Source organism: Telopea speciosissima, chromosome 7, assembly GCF_018873765.1.
Source record: "Telopea speciosissima isolate NSW1024214 ecotype Mountain lineage chromosome 7, Tspe_v1, whole genome shotgun sequence".
Taxonomy (NCBI): Eukaryota; Viridiplantae; Streptophyta; class Magnoliopsida; order Proteales; family Proteaceae; genus Telopea; species Telopea speciosissima.
The window spans coordinates 9421985-9438501 of NC_057922.1; the positions used below are offsets into that span (position 1 = coordinate 9421985).

A 16517-nucleotide genomic window follows, 5' to 3' on the forward strand; every position below is an offset into this window, starting at 1 on the left:
CACTGGTATTTCAATTTCTACAATAGGTGGGAATTGGATATAGAAATAATGTGTGAAATTCCCATGATACTACTACTGAAAGCTAGTCTGATTCAACATAAAAAATAAAAGCTATTCATGATGGTTTGGATTCTCAAGATCCAAACTGAGTATTATTATGATTTCTGGATTGCCATTGTGACACAATGATCATATCTGGATGAGCTCCAATAATATATCTATTTGTAGAATGTGGGGGCTTCCCCATTGACAATTGACAATTGACATGACAGTTCCATGCTAAACTTGAAACACAGTTTCATTAAAATTAGAGAAATGTTGGATTAGAAGTATATGATGTGTTTTCTACTGTACCTTGTACCTTGGATTAGCTTGTATAACTCTCATATGAACAGAACTGTACTTATTTCATTATTGCATTTCATTTTGCTTTTTCCTAATTTAATCATATCAGTCAATAACCAACTGGTATGAAGTGGGACACCAGAGTTGGACCTGAAGTGAAACAGGTCCAACTCATGATTCTGCAGTTGTTCATATCATTCACTGGTTGACACAATTGGGAACAGAATCCTCTTAATTAAGGCCAGATCTATCATGCAGTGAGGAAATCTGGAACCTGAAGAATCACTACCGACAAGGGAAATAGAAAGCAAACATTCCAAATTCTTGTTACTGACCTCTTAAGAGCATAACTTCAAACACTGTTTCATTACAAGTTGAGACAATCTATACATCAATACAGGCTGCAAGTTTGCGTTTTCTGTAGAGTAAGACAATTACTGAATACAGGACGACAGAGTAGCTGAGATTGCTTGAGAGAATGAAGACTAGATATGTTAACTTCCAGATTTTAAAAATGCACATAATAACCTAAGAAACCAAACCCGTATAACAAATACAAGAAAGTATCTCTAGAAAACCTCTACCTGCATTAAGATTGGCAGATACATCATATCACACTTTCCTGGAGGGTGAAGATTGAAAACAAACCCAACTACAAGAAGATGAATTTTTACCGCTATAATGCATACCAATCTGTCCAAACAAAAAATCCTCCTATTCCCCTCTTGGGCCCTTCCCCCCAGAAAACTAGTAAGGCTATTTCAAGTGCTCAACACACTAAGGTCTGAGCACCTTCTTCAGAAGCTGTCAATGTCTCACCTGATGGAACAGAACCGGATCCATCAGATCCCGGGACTCCCTCTGTTTCACTCTGTTTATGTACCTGCTCCAGCTCTTGATTGGGAAACACTTCGGATTGCAAAGATGGAGCAATATTGTTCACATGTAACCATGTTAGTTCCCATAAACTATCCCCACCAAGAGCACTTCGGCACACAAGGATTCCCCTTGTCTTCATCACAAGCAATGTATTCTTAAGAAGCTCAGGGACTAATTCCTGAAGCTTTTCGCTCTTCTTTCCTCTAACCTTGGCCTTCATATATTTTTCCATACGGCCAAGGACACCCAACCATAGCTTGCAGAACGTGGATAGCTGCACAAGATCATTCAGCAACTGTAAGAACACTTTCGACAATAGCTTCATAGCAAGAATGAGTGTGCCTTCTATGTTCCTGTAGTCCTTCGGGGAATGTCCCTGAGCAATTTCTAGCAAGTCATCAAGCATTGTGAAGATGACCAGATCAAAACATTGCAACCACGAAGTGTGCAGAAGGGAGAACCCATCCACACCTGTCAAGCACTTCTGCAATGAGGACAGAGCATGGTTCCTTACGTCTTCTCTCTGGTCCAAACACACCTTTCTCAACCCCTGCACTAGCCTCAGCCACATCTCCCCTATATCCTGAGACATTTTTGCAGCAGCCTCCTCCCCTGCTGCTTCCTTAGTCTCACAAGACCACCGTGCTAGACAGGTCACAGACCCTGCCATCAAATCCAGTGCACGTATTGATCGCTCTGCCTGCCCAACACGAGACTCAGCAAACTGCCTTGTAGTATCTACACATAGAATGTAATTTGCGGGTGAGAGATGAGCCCCTTCAGACATGATAAACATTAATGCCTCGAATCCTGATTCAGATGCTTCAGGATGGCGAGCTGTGATGGACAGAATATTGGTGATTGTGCGCCACCCCATTTGGGATCTGATGTGTGTGGCATTAGCTTTCACAAGGCGCATAACTTCTTGTGTGATGTTCTCACAATATGCATCAGCGACCCGAGCATCAAGCTTTGAGACCAGTTGCAGTGACCTCAGTAGTTCATCAGCAAGGTTCTCTTTATAGGGAAGCAACCGCTGGCATATTCGAAGCAGTCCAAACACAGCCCTCTCCACCAGAGCACAAGGCATCACAGTTGACTGAACAATGTTGGATATATGCTCATAAACCCCCTGCCACAGAAGACCAATCCTATCCCGGTTATTCAAGGTGATTGCTATCAACAACTCCAAGCAAAAGACTGCAGTGTCTTCATCATCAGGAGAGCTGTTGCCCTTCTGAGATCTCCCTGCAGCCCAGATGAGGGCTCGTGCAAGATGCAACAGTGAATCAGCTTGCAGAAACTTACTTTCTGTAAATATGCTATCTATGTGGCACTTCTGAATAGTCTGGAGAGTGCGTTGATGAGCTGCTAGTTGTTGTTCAGTGGGTTGCGATCTTGGCTCCTCTGTGTCAAGAGATAAGAGCTGGCTGAACCGGCCCATAAGCCCAGATGATCTACGAGGAGTACCCATAGAAGGCAACTGAGATGCAGATAGTGAACTTGTAACAGGTTTTCCATGACAAGGATCAGCAGCAACCTCCAAGTCATCAGCGGCATCACTGGCTACACGGGCGGGTAGAAGACCAAGCTTGTGCAATCTTAAGATGCAGTCCAGAATGTTTCTCCATCCAGTGCGGATATAATCACCATACTTATTTGCTATGGTGAAGACAGTCACAGTGGCCATTCTAGCTTTCGTATCATCACCAAAAGCAAGAACAGGTTCCTCCACTGAAGATGGGTTAATGAGAGTTGTGAACTTGCAAAGAGACACAACAAGGTCATCCAATACATCTTCAAGATGATGACATGCTGAAATCTTTGCAACAGCCAAAAATCCATCAACACATGTTTGGAAAACATCTTCACTCTCAGCATGATCAAATACCACTGAGATAGCAGCAATTGTGGGACCAGACATTATGGCAAACATATCATGGTCCAGGAAGGGTCTGGAATCACACATAACAAAAGGAGCAGTCTTCTTCGACTTGCGCATTAGATCAATCCAACGGCTTGGTGTCATCTCGGAGAAACCTGCACCTTGTTCCGGTGTAGTTTTGATCTCATTCTTGCAGATTGAGTGGTAAAGCTCTGATAGGAATTCCCGAGGGAGATCATTCCCTCCATTGATGCGTCGATTATTTCTGATAAAATCCTCTTCAGTCATCTTCTTCTTCACTTGTACATTGTGTTGATCAGTATTAAGCATTATTAATGAATAGGACAATACGAGCGCAGCATCCTTGTTGGCTAGAATCTGTGGCGATTGCTCATAGTATCTCTCTGAGAACGCCTCGAGAACTCTCTGTATCTTTTGGGACTCACCAGGCAATCGAAAAGTTTCTAAGAATAGCCGTAGTGCAGTATCCAAATTCATTTCTTCAAAATCAAAAGTGCCAGCAAATTCGTGAAGCACTTGAACACAAAACTCATCATGATTTCCCAGGAAATCACCCACAAGATTCTTATCTAACCCAGCTGTGTACCTGAAAAAGCAAGCAACACTTTGAGGGTCAAGCTTGTCAGGTAACAAATGTGTTCCCTGGAGAAACTCTAGCCCTTTCTTTGGATCTCGGTTGAAGTGATCAGCACCAATCATCAACCTTCTCTTAATGTATTTTCTCCGACGGACAAAAGGAACCCAATGATTAGAATCAGCATAGTTCTCACACTTCACGGTCCAGAATGGGGTATATTCTTCAAGATCTACTGGAACCTGCTCCAAAACAGGTTGTCCATTGCCTATTCTCTCTGCCATTCCCTGAATCACGGCAATTAGACCATCCAAAGCAAGAATATGCATTGCCGACAAAGGGTAGTTCACTGGAAATGCACTCTTTGACAACAGGTTAGCAAGGTCTTCAAACACATTACTGCAGGTAATATCACAATCAAAGTTGGCATACATCTCTGGCATGAATGTTTTCTGCCTACAGAAGTCAACAAGGGCCTCCATTGCAACCTCCTGTTGATGATAGGAAGCTCCATGCCTGCTTTGCGCAAGCCTCAAAATCACACAAGAAAAGAAAGCCTCCAATTGTAATTTTAGCTCAGAACGCAAATGGTAATACAGATTTAGAACGATGCCACATACAATGGAAAGAATAAGTGGACTCATTGATAAGCCAAACTGCATGAGGTTACGAAATAGCTCATCCTGTATCAAGGCCAATAACTTGGGGTGTTGTCTGATAGAAGGCCCACCCAATTCAATAGCTGAGTTGATCAAACCCAAAGCAAAAAGTGGTACATCTTCATGACTTGCCATAGAATTTGACCTGGGACCCATACCAATGTTCTCTATGTTATCTAACAAGGCACACAAGAAGTGAAGTATCTCCACCATGCAGGGTACCCCATATGGCTCTGTCATGAGATGCAAATCATTTGGAGCAGCCTCTTTTCCATTACCAGCCCCATTTGTGTTTTCCTCATTCAAGCTTACCCGAAGACCTGTGGAAGAATTTGAAGCCAAACCAACAGAAGGCATCTGACCATCATGCTCAGAACTGTCATTGCTATTATCTAATTGTTTACTACTGAAGGTATAGTCCTTTTCTAAGCCTCCCACCTACAAGCAAAAGAGCAGTTTCATATTAAGAAGACAGAAACAAGAGTTATCCAAAGTGAAGCGACATAATCTGAAAAAAGGAGACAGAAAATGTTGCACCAAAGAAAAGAACCAATAAAAACGATGCATGCACCAACACCTCTTGTTTGATGTATATTCCTCCATTAGCCAATAGATGTTCTGTTTTATCAATCTCCGAAAGGTGGGAAAAGATGCACCTGACAAGTTCATGCATAGTGTGGCGAGCTATCCGCTGCAACAACTCACCTTTTGATCCTGCTTGATGAACTATACGGAAACAGGTGTTTACTATGTTGCAAACATGCTGGTTACTCAGCACAACCGATGCCTTACTTTTCATGCAAGCAAGAAAAACCTGAAGTATCTTCATCAATACTACTTCTTCTGAAGCTGGATCGGTCACCTCGAATCGGCAACTTGTCACAGCATCAACCACCAAAGGCATAGCATGTTCCACATTCACGGTATTCAGATGAAGTATGTCAAGAGTTAGAATCTTGTAAACAGATGACAAGGCCACACTAGTGATTGATGCACCAGTTTCATCAGATCGAATCACATCCAAAAATGGAAGGAGATATGCGTCTGGACTTATTGACTGCCACTGATTTTGCCATGCAAAAATTTGCTTCCGCAATGTCTTCAAGGACTGGATGAGAGAGTGCTCTAACTGATCATCTCCAGTCATATAACGACCTCCCCACCTAACATTTCTTCTCATAACTGCCAACACAGCACCTACTTCTGAATTCACCATACATGCTAAAGCACCTCCATTTGATGAACAGTCATATTCTTCAGGCTCTTCCTCAATTGCCTTGATTCCGGACTGCAGCCTTAGACGCCCCATATTTACACTGAATTGGGGATAAACAATCTAACTGCTATCAGTGTTGTGCTTGAAAACTAGAGAGACAAGGTACTGGAATCAAGCAGAACCATACTCCCCACTGTTGTTGAAAGATAATAAATACAAACATACATGTAAGAATTGTCATATGCTTAACAAAATAAATGAATCACGCAAACATGTAAGAATTCTCTTATGCTTAACAAAATAAATGAATTAAACAAAAGTAAGGTGAATTCTCTTATGCTTAACAAAATAAATGAATAAAACAAAAGTAAGGTGAATTCTCTTATGCTTAACAAAATAAATGAATAAAACAAAAGTAAAACAATTTTACAAGAGGAAATACAGAATGCATTAATAATGTAAGGCTAGGTCTGGGAGAAACCCAACCCCAGTCAGGATCACCAGCAGCACAATGACAACAACACAAGTACTGGGGTTCCAGCTATAAACAATGAAATGAAATAGAACACAGGTCTGAAGGCAATAGGTTAAGAAAGGTCTCCTAACCCTAAACAATATCCCACAATACCATACAATCTCCCAAAACAGTAGCCGGCTGATCGTTCTTCAAGGATTCCTGCTGCAACATTCAAGGGCCCTTTTCCTCAACAACCAGTCATCAGAATTGACTGATTTTTGGAGCACAAATACCTGTCAACACCCTCTCCATCCAGATCTAGGCACACCTACTGCCTGGTTTGGTATATACTCACTAAGCTTCTATTTTCATGGTTAGTTTCTAATTCTTTAAGTCAGTGAGATCTCAGCAACCAAGTCAATATTCTGAACTGGGCTGCCTTATGGGATGCTCCATCGAACCAACAAAAACCTGCCACATCATCAGACCAGGCTGCCTCCCACAGCAGTTGAATCCCACAACTACACTGGGCTGATTTTGGGGCCTTGTTCCTGCGGCTACACATGGAGCTGTGATCTACATCAATTAAGACTAAAAAATAGACTTGAGAGAGAGAAATCCGCATTGGGAAGGTGCTAATGGCTCTTACATATGAATGGCAAGACTTAGTAAAGAGGACTAATAATCCTCCATTTCCTTCCAAACATGAAAACACAGGAGCTTGTACCATTATGATTAAAAAACCAAATAAACTAATTCACCACTGGAGAGGCCACTGAGGCTGTATTAGGACTTAATAGATATTGAAGAAGAAGAGAGTAGGGGCAGAGAGGTTGGGGAAGAGCTCATCATAAGGATCTACATCAGGAACCAGAGTTGAGAAGTCGTTTAAAAAACTAGCCTTACTTATGGGAAAACATAGAAGTGAACAGATAACTTGACCCTCCTACCCCTTGCAGACATACTAAGATGGCATTACCAGTAAGTTTTCAATACATGAAGCCGTTGTGCATATAGTCTAAATCTAGTTGTGCGTATGGTCCTAATCTACAGTGAGGAGTCCATTGTGCGTGTCAAGTGCAATTTGCTCTCAGTAAAGTTCAAATATTTAACAACATAATATGGTAAATAAAGTTATAAGATATTCTTATACTTAAGATGTACATTTTGCTGATAGGACAAATGCTATTCATTGATAAATAAAATAAAATACACTTACTATGCTTTACAGCCGCTGATGAAAACCAGTATAAAAAGATCTATAACACCATTTACAAAAAGATCTGCTCTAATATAGTAATATTAGGTTAGGTGATATCCCACAAAAAGGTATTATTTCTCCCAAACCACCAAACATTTGGTATCCTAATGTTTTTCATCTCAATCCCCTAAGAGTACTCAGCTGAAGTTAACTAAGCCTTTTTCCAACTAAATGGGGTTTAGCCACACAGAACTTGTTTCACCGTTCAACTCTGTTTAAAGACATATTAATTGTGAGCCCATTGCGTTTCATATCTTTTCATGATATCAGAACATGACATGGTAGGTTATATAGACCGAATGCACAAGCAAGATCTCAATCTCCTACGAGTGACTTCTAATATAACCGATCACATCAGACAAAAATATTAATCTTTGACAGCCAAGGTCTTATATTGAGGGAATCATGCTACAACAATGAAAGCTGATACACAGGTTATTCCTGTCCATGTGATGTCCATCTTTCCTTTACCAAAATTGATTTATCCAAATAAAGTATGGTGGCAACAGCCCTATGGATAGACCTTCTTACTGATTCAATGAGACTAAGTTTGTAAACCTAAGGCCATAGTGTGGCTCCCTCAGGTGCCATACCTGAATACAGCACTACTTAAAAGAACTGTCCAGAACTTTTTTTTCTATCCCTCAGCACTACACAAACTTTGAAGCAAAAATTAAACCTAAGGCCATAGTGTGGCTCCCTCAAGTACCCCATTCAGTTTATCAGACCACATTGGGGCAGGCAACTTGATTAATGCCTTTTCTGACCCATGAATTCCCTGCTTACAGAGAGATAAACCAAATCAAACAACCAATCTCACTGGTCAAATTACTATGTTAGATTCTGATTTTTCCTTCACTAATACACCCTATTGGGATAAGCATAAAGTTGAAACAAAACTTAAAACCATCTTATAAGCTCAAATCTTGTCCAATGTTCATCACAGCCAGTCCTTAGTACATGCCAATCTTTTGACTACTGACCCAAAAGGGAAATCTCATAACGAAATTTGAAATAGCTTTGATCTCTTAAGTCCACATAAAGGAGGCAGCTGTCTTTGACATACCTCCCAAGAAGTTGAGTAAAACTAATGTTGTAATCCAGGGTTCCAAACCTCCACAGAGAGAGCCTAGGAAAAATTCGATTCAAATTGCGAACAGGCTCTCAGCGAGACCAAGGCAATTCATGGTGCTACTGTAGAAAATACTTTATTCGAAGACGGTGATGGTGCAAATACATTCCGTGCCTTTAACACAACTCAAGCTGAAGAGACTTCTAGTAATTACTAGAAAAAAAAAAACAAAAAAACCTAGGCTTTCCACATGTGCATTGTCCAAAGCAACGATATTTTTCCTCTGTAGCAAAGAAAGAGACTTCATAGAAGCCAAAGAAGAAATAAATATGCCTAGATACTATATTCTATGGATAAAGGATCTAATTGATAGAAGAAGCACTGTCTCGTGGACAGACGAAAGAAGGGAAGTTACAGAGCGGGGCAGTGAAGGCTCGTGAAGTAGACAGCAAGCAGCAAGCAACAGCTTTTCCGCCGTAGCACACTGTAGTTTTTCAGCGGGCTGCTCTGCTAGTTGTAGCGCGTTAGCGCAGGGAGACTCTATCATGATCTTACGAATAACAGAAAAAAGTCAATCTCATTTATCAGATTATTATACATATCAATTTTATAATTTTTGTTAGGGATTCCGCGTAGTATTACAAGCGATTCTTAACCGCAACTACATATGCATCTGATCATATATGTATTACAATAAAGAAGGAGGATTTTCAATGCGATATAGTATGAAGCTTGACAGACCTGATCACACTTAAACGTATATCTTCCTCATCTCCTACCGAAACCCTTACCAAGATGTGGCTGAGACAAAAGAACATGTTTAACAATAATTGCCTGTTTACCCATGTTCTTTGGCTTGACTCTTAATAGCCCATGGACCCTATGACAATATCATAAGGTGTCACCATTGATGTAATCTAGAAACCTGACAGACAACAAGAAAGTGGAAATCATCACAAATTATCATGTTCTCCTATGTTATCTTGCAAACAAGACACAATAAGATCTTCCACAATAAGGGAACCTCTCTCTCTCTCTCAGATTTTAGTGAAGCCTTTGAGAGAAGAAACTTCACCTGATTCACCTATATGGACTGCAGAACAGGATAGTATACTGTTTGATGCAGACGCCTTTACTGTGAGATTGTCCAACTATGTGAGGAGCTATCTTATGGGAATATATTGGGTGTTTTATTCAAAGGATAGGTTATAAATCAGAATCTTTACTATCAAAGAGGCTGAAGCGCAAGCAGTCATGTATGGCTGCTACATTACTGTTTTCTTATCTACTTGTTGAGAGCGATAATGGCATCAGAGGCTCAACATTTGCTTCTTTTAATTATTTATTTATTTTATAGAAGGGGGGGGGGGGGGGAGGATGCCATCATTAGTTCAAAACTTTCACTTAAAAATTCTGAATCCCCTATATATACGAGGACAAATAATCTCCAGTTTATCTCATTGACTGCTTTTGGCTTCCATCCGAATAACCAATTTAAATGAAATGCAAGTTTTCAACTGTATCCAATGAGATGGCAGAACACCTACGGTTTTCTGATGGGAACTCTCGTCATCCTATTACATCAGCTGAACCACCACTATCACATACAAGAAACTCTATCTGTATAGCTTGTGAGCTCCATTACTACTTTCAAGAAATTTATCCCCTTGAAGTGACATTCAGTTCGTACCTAGACTTGCTAACCAAATTAATACTATGATCATAAAGAAGTCCACCGACTCTGCTAAAATCCATAAGAAGACCCACTTATTGTTTTCCATTAAAGGGATACCACAAAGAAATGCAGAAAAGCTGAACCTTAAAGCGCAAGTTCAAAGCTGAAAAATCATAATTACTCCACTAAATTTGGTTTTAACATCATTGACCCATAGGACTTGGGAGGTCTGATCTGCTACTGCTACTGAGATCTGTCAATGGAAAGCTGTAAAGAAGCGTTTGACAGCACCTCCCCCGTGGCCAAGATAATTTGCTACAGAGAAGGCAATGTGGTAACTAAAGTCTGAGAATCCATGAATTAAATTACATAATAAATCGAAAAAAAAAATCAGAGAGAGAGAGAGAGGGAGGGGGGTTTGACCAGAACTGCTGGGAGGTGTGGCAAAAGAGTGAGGGGACCCGACGGGAAATTATCAAAATTCCAAAACTATGTGAGAAATTGAGAGAAGTATAAGGGAAGGACTAAATCCAAGAAATAAATAGACAGATAGGAAATCAAGATCACCGAAATCATGGCTCCAAGGCTGAAACGTAGCCTGTGTATCTCCAATTGAAAATGACTCAGATCCACCATGAAAAGGGCATTAAATTAAGCATAAGGAGGGATGAAGGTAAAATTCTTACCAGAGATCGCCGCGAACTCCGCCGTCGGCTAAGATTTGACCTTCTGGGGCCTGGTTCAGCTCGCTCTATGATCGCGGTGGGGAAGAAGACGATGGACCTCTTCTAGTCTCTAGTCTCACTCTCGACCCTTTCCTCTCTTTCTCGCACCAGAAAAGTGCGAATTATTGTAAACGGGTCGGATCAGGAGTGGATATTTCAACTCTAATCTTTGAATCCGTTTATTTAACAAGATATTTTAGAGGATTAAACCGGTCAGTTCCGGTTGGTTCCAAATTGGTCACGACCGATATAATTAATCGGCCCCACTTCTCCCAACAAAGACCATTTAATAATTGGTTGGTCAGTCTCTATAACCGACCAGATTGGTCCAGTCAGTTTTGATTTTTGTAATTGGTTCTCGTTCATTTAATCAATTCTGATTCCCTATTGACACCTCTGATCCCTTCAATGTTAGGGAGATCTTGAGAGCAACTATTAAGGAGTTCAGGTTAGAGGTTGAAAATGGAAAGTTTTGTGTACATGGTGGAATGATGACGGTTTTGGGTCCAAGTTTTAAACATCTTTTCGAGGATTGAGGTTGCATTTGATATGCATTATCGGAATAGAATTTGAGTTCAGGTTAGAGGTTGAAACTGGAAAGTTTTGTGTACATGGTGGAATGATGACGGTTTTGGGTCCAAGTTTTAAACATCTTTTCGAGGATTGAGGTTGCGTTTGATATGCATTCTCGGAATAGAATTTAAGTCTAGAGTGCATTGGTAGGAGACTAGATTGAACCCCAATCTTGATCCAAATCGATCAATCCAGCTTGAACTTGGTAGTATCAGCCGATATTTGATATATTGGGGTACCTAATTGGGAGTCCGCCAATATTTGATATACTGGGGTACCTAATTGGGAGTCGGACGTACGAGAATCCACCATGTGGATGCCATCTAGATGGTTGGAACCCATTCTCGTACGTTCACATACAAGAATATGAACCCAACTCCCTAATTGGTCAATTGTGTGTGTGTGTGTGTGAGAGAGAGAGAGAGAGGTGACAACTAGGGTTATAAATGGCACCCGTTTACTTGGCTTTCCTAGCTCACATATAGATGGTAAGGGTAAAGGTTTTAAATCCTTTCTTTTAGAATGAAATTTTGTTCAACAAAGCAAATATCACATGGTTACAGGAGTCTATCATCGCATATAGGCTTTAAGGGCATCATGACATAATTGTCGAGGTGAAGTAGGGACCTAAAAGAATGGCAAAAGTTTTTTTACATCAGCAACCAAATTCATAGAGGTGTAATTTGGAGATTTTAACCATATGGATTTCTAAAAATACTCTAGATTGGCTATATGTCAAATTTTAGATTTTGATTCAATTATATTTCTCTTAAATATTTCTTTTTACTATGAATCTTAAATTTCTATTCCTACCATCAGTCATTTATAAGAGCAACTCTTGTAAGCAACGGTTTAAACAAGCAATTTGTAGACAAGCACTCAATTCTACAATTTTGCAACTTAGGTATGATTGAAATTTTGTCGTATATAAACCCCAAGGTCCCCTAGGTAGAAACAAAATCCTATAAAGTTACAAAAATGAACTGAAAGAGCAAACAAACAATCACACAAGACAAGGATATACGTGGTTTGATAAGGTGCCTATCTCCACAAAGAGATTAGAGTAATTTCACTAGCAATGGAGAAAATGTTGCAAGCTCTCTCTCTCACGTCTCTGTATTTACAGAGAATTCCTTGTAACTCTAACAACCCCTCATCGCAATAATTTATAGGAAAACAAAGAGATAAAAATTTCCCAAATTTGCGGGCCCCAAACCCTACGAGATTTTAATGACATTTCGGAGGCAGATCTACAACCCAGTCTACATAATATAAAACATCACCCCTCAACACCTAAGACATGTCAAGTTTGAGCTATATAAAGCTGGTCAAGTGGCAAAACAAACGTTGAAAAATCCAAAACTACCAAGAGAACGCATGGACATACATGAGAGATAGATGATTTGAATTTGAGTTTGGAATTTGACACACAATCATCTAAACTATTTCATATATACATGGGAGGGTAGATGATTTATATCATTTTGAAATACAAGGTTTTTTATGCTAAAAACTCCTAATCTTAAGATTTGGTCCAAGTTTGAGATCACAAAATTGAGTTTTTAGTCAATCAGTCCATAGAGGTATTTTGGTTATTTGCAATTTGTTTGTCCCAATCACCTTACTATCCAGAGTGTTAGTAGAGGCCTAAATAAGCCCACTTACTCTTAAAATAAGTCTTGACCTCAACAGAAATGAGGAGAATTATGTAAATTCTTTATTTGTCCTGCCCTTTAAATTAGAGACTTGCATTGGATTGGTTAGCCCAAAGGTTAAGCAAAGTCCAAAGGGACAGCCCTAATTTAACCTGTGTATGAACTTGTCTACTCAGGCCCAGCCCACGAGAAATTGTCAAGCCCATACCCAAGTTCGGGTGGGTTTTATTGGGTTAGACTTTGTTGCGACCAAGTGTAATCATCCAAGTGAAGGGAAATATTTGCATTTCTCGTAAGTTATTTCACTTCTTATGGAAATATTTGCATTTTCCTTAACCAAACACCAAAAATGATTTTTCCTATAAAAATACATTTCACTTTCTAGAAAAATATTTGCATTTCACTTGCAACCAAACAGAGCCTAGATGTTAAGGGAAGGAGTCATCATCTCATAATGAATGACGAAGTACTATTAAAAACATATTTAAGTCCTTTTAAATCACTAAGACAATGTTTAGTATGTATTCTAGGTCGATTTCGCATTCACAGACGATAAAAACAGTTATTTTTATCATCCGAGAATGCGAAATCAACATAGAATGCATTCCAAGAATGCATATCAAACACAACCTAAGTAAAGTTTCAATTATAGATTATCAAAGCACTGAACAGAAATAAAAGGTAATCAAGCCATTCCCTCGGGTATGAACAAATGAATTTAAAATCTAATTGTGAAATATAAAAATATATAACACATATTATAATTGTGAAATGCTTTTTCAAAATAATAAAATCTTTTCTACATAAGGAACAAAGTTATAGGTAGTTTACCTATTGTAGAGATTATGAGTAAATGCATTTAGAATCAACTGATAGCTAGGATAGGAAAAATTATTCAAAAAATTTCAACAAGTATTTTTATAAATTTCACTCGAGTGTACAAAAAATAAAGATTAAATAGTAATTTCATAATGTATAAAACAAACCAAAACCAACAACTTAGTTTTCAAAAATAGTAGAATATAATGCAATATTATTAACTAATGTAATAGGGATTACATGCATAATTTCCTACTTGCCTGACCATTTAGCTGTTTGATAGGCTACATTTGAAATCAGATTCTACTTATTATTTTTAATTTATTTAATCTTTATATATTTAGAATAATTTTTTTTTTTATCTGATATCCCCGTGCATTACACAAGATCCATGTTGTTATTGCTGATAATATTCATGCATGGTTCATGTACATTATACATAGTATGAAACAAGGTACTAATTAAGTAAATTTATTAAACTAATTAATCCAGTTTGTAATCTTATTTTAAAGATATATGTTTATATAGAAGGGAACATCGATCTTTGTGGACAATGATAGGCCAGTACTGTGCCTGCTGCATGCATAGAGGATACCAAGGCTGATAAATAAAAAAGGGTCTCTCCTCGATCTAATCCTCTTGCCTCAAAATTAAGATCAAATACACTTAAAAGATAATAATTTATCAGTAAAAACATGGGCAGGAGCCATCGACCATTATATCCATTAGATTGGTATCATAAGATATTTACATCAAATACAAGAAGATGGGATTGATTTGGGTTTGATAATCTTGGGTTAAGTATGAAAGAAACAAAAATAAAGAGGCAAGTGATCACAATGAAACAAACAAGAAGTAGTTGGAACTTTGAAACAAACAAATCTATATTAAATATGGATTTCTTTCAATGGCTCATTGGAGGCCCTTTCTTCTATTTCAGTTATGAGAGGGTTCGCCATGGCGTCAGTATGGGGGCGAATATGCATGTCACATCAATAGAAGTACGGAAAATATATCATCCACATGGGGTTTACATGATCAGAACAAAGAGCAAAAACAATAAAGAATTCCATACGAGAGAGAAATAGTAACTTGGCATCATGGAAAACTTTTTCCTTTCAATTATATACAAATTTTTTATTTTTCCATTGTTTTCCATCCAAAAAGAAGGGTCGAAGTTCAAAGATAAACTGTTTTCAACAACATTCCTATTTGAGTTACCTAACAAAGCAATTAAAGTGATTAAGAAATCTTCAATGAAGTAGCTTAGTTGCCACCCTCCAAAAGAGCTTTTAAATGTTCCTTATGTCATCCCTTCCCTTGGTCACATGTTTCAAACCCACAAGACAAGTTATTTAATTGATTCACAGCATTATAGGCTCTCCACATTTTGTTTGAGGGTTCCCACCCTTACTTACTATAAGGAAGTCAAAGAAACTGTTCCTTGACAAATGACAATGGGCTCTTTATAGTATTTAGAGATTTAATTTGGCCATCTTGACCTTTGGATAGTGAAAGGATGCCTTGGCCCATCTTTATCATAAGATCATCCATCTTAAATTGGACTAATCCTTCATGCATATCTAGCTATAAAACAATTTTATAAAATTGTTGACTTTTGATCTATTTTGAAAGCTATATTTCACTACTTTAAAAATTATCTTTTGGGTTCAAACTTATCAAGAATATATTAGGCTGATGAAGTTGAAAGATAGATTAAGTTTGAGCACCAATTAAATTGCTATTTGATAAATATGGGGAACCATTTAAGAACTCTTTCTTGACTTGTGAAATGTTATCCTATTTCTCATGAAATAAATTTTTAAAAAAAATCCCTATAGAGAGTTTGGTTTCAGTATTTGTTCAAGAGATAGACAAGATTTGTCTAGGTTGGATCAACCAATTGATTGACCAACTGTAAGAAGTCACACAAGGAGTGGGATCATCAGTGAGCCATTCAAACACAACTTGAGGATTGTTTGTCTTTCTAAGTTATATAATGTTTAGTTATAGAGTGAGTTTTTTCTTACATCAATGGATTCAAGTGGGGAGACATTTTCTTCCCCCAAAAAATATTATAGGGAAAATGACTTCTACTTGAGGATTGGTTGTCTTTCTAAGTTACATAATCTTTAGGTATAGAGTGAGAGTTTTTTCCTACATCAATGGATTGAAGATGGGGGACATTTTCTACCCCAAAAAAATATTATAGTGAAAATGACTTCATTATTTAATAGGACTTTTTTATTTGACACCCCTCAAATAATTTACAACCCTACTTTTTTAACCTATTTAGTATAACATACTATTTCAAATGTATTCGAAAATTGTGCAAGAGAATGACAACTTTTGATAATGAGATATCAGCTAAATTTAAATTAATTTTTAAAAACATTTTTATACCCTTAAAGAACTTTTAAGAATAAGGGACAATTAAAAGAGGGCATCAAGTTCTTAATACACTTATAGAGGCATAATTTAGTCGGTCCCTAATCTAATATTCTAGTTTCAATGAATGGTATGTATATTGTTAAAAACATTGGATGTAAGTAGCCTTTTCCTTCTCCCATAGAGAAGAATAAATTATTTCTACATTGGTGATGTGACCTTATAATTAGACTGTGATTTAATGTTAATTCTCACACAGTATTGTTCATGATCACAAATATCTTTCATGGGCTCAATTATAGAGTTTAGATGC

At 38.1% G+C, this 16517-nt stretch overlaps 1 protein-coding gene across 1 annotated transcript; it reads right to left on the reverse strand.

Annotated features, from left to right (window-relative positions):
• Positions 1 to 692: 692 nt before the first annotated feature.
• On the reverse strand, positions 693 to 10861 carry LOC122667501 (ARF guanine-nucleotide exchange factor GNOM-like). Its single transcript, XM_043863779.1, has 3 exons — positions 10731 to 10861; positions 4941 to 5772; positions 693 to 4801 (listed from the first exon to the last, which is right to left on the reverse strand). Exons 2-3 carry the CDS (start codon positions 5670 to 5672, stop codon positions 1115 to 1117), a joined length of 4419 nt encoding a protein of 1472 aa, XP_043719714.1. The 5' UTR covers positions 5673 to 5772; positions 10731 to 10861; the 3' UTR covers positions 693 to 1114.
• Between the last annotated feature and the right edge of the window lie 5656 nt (positions 10862 to 16517).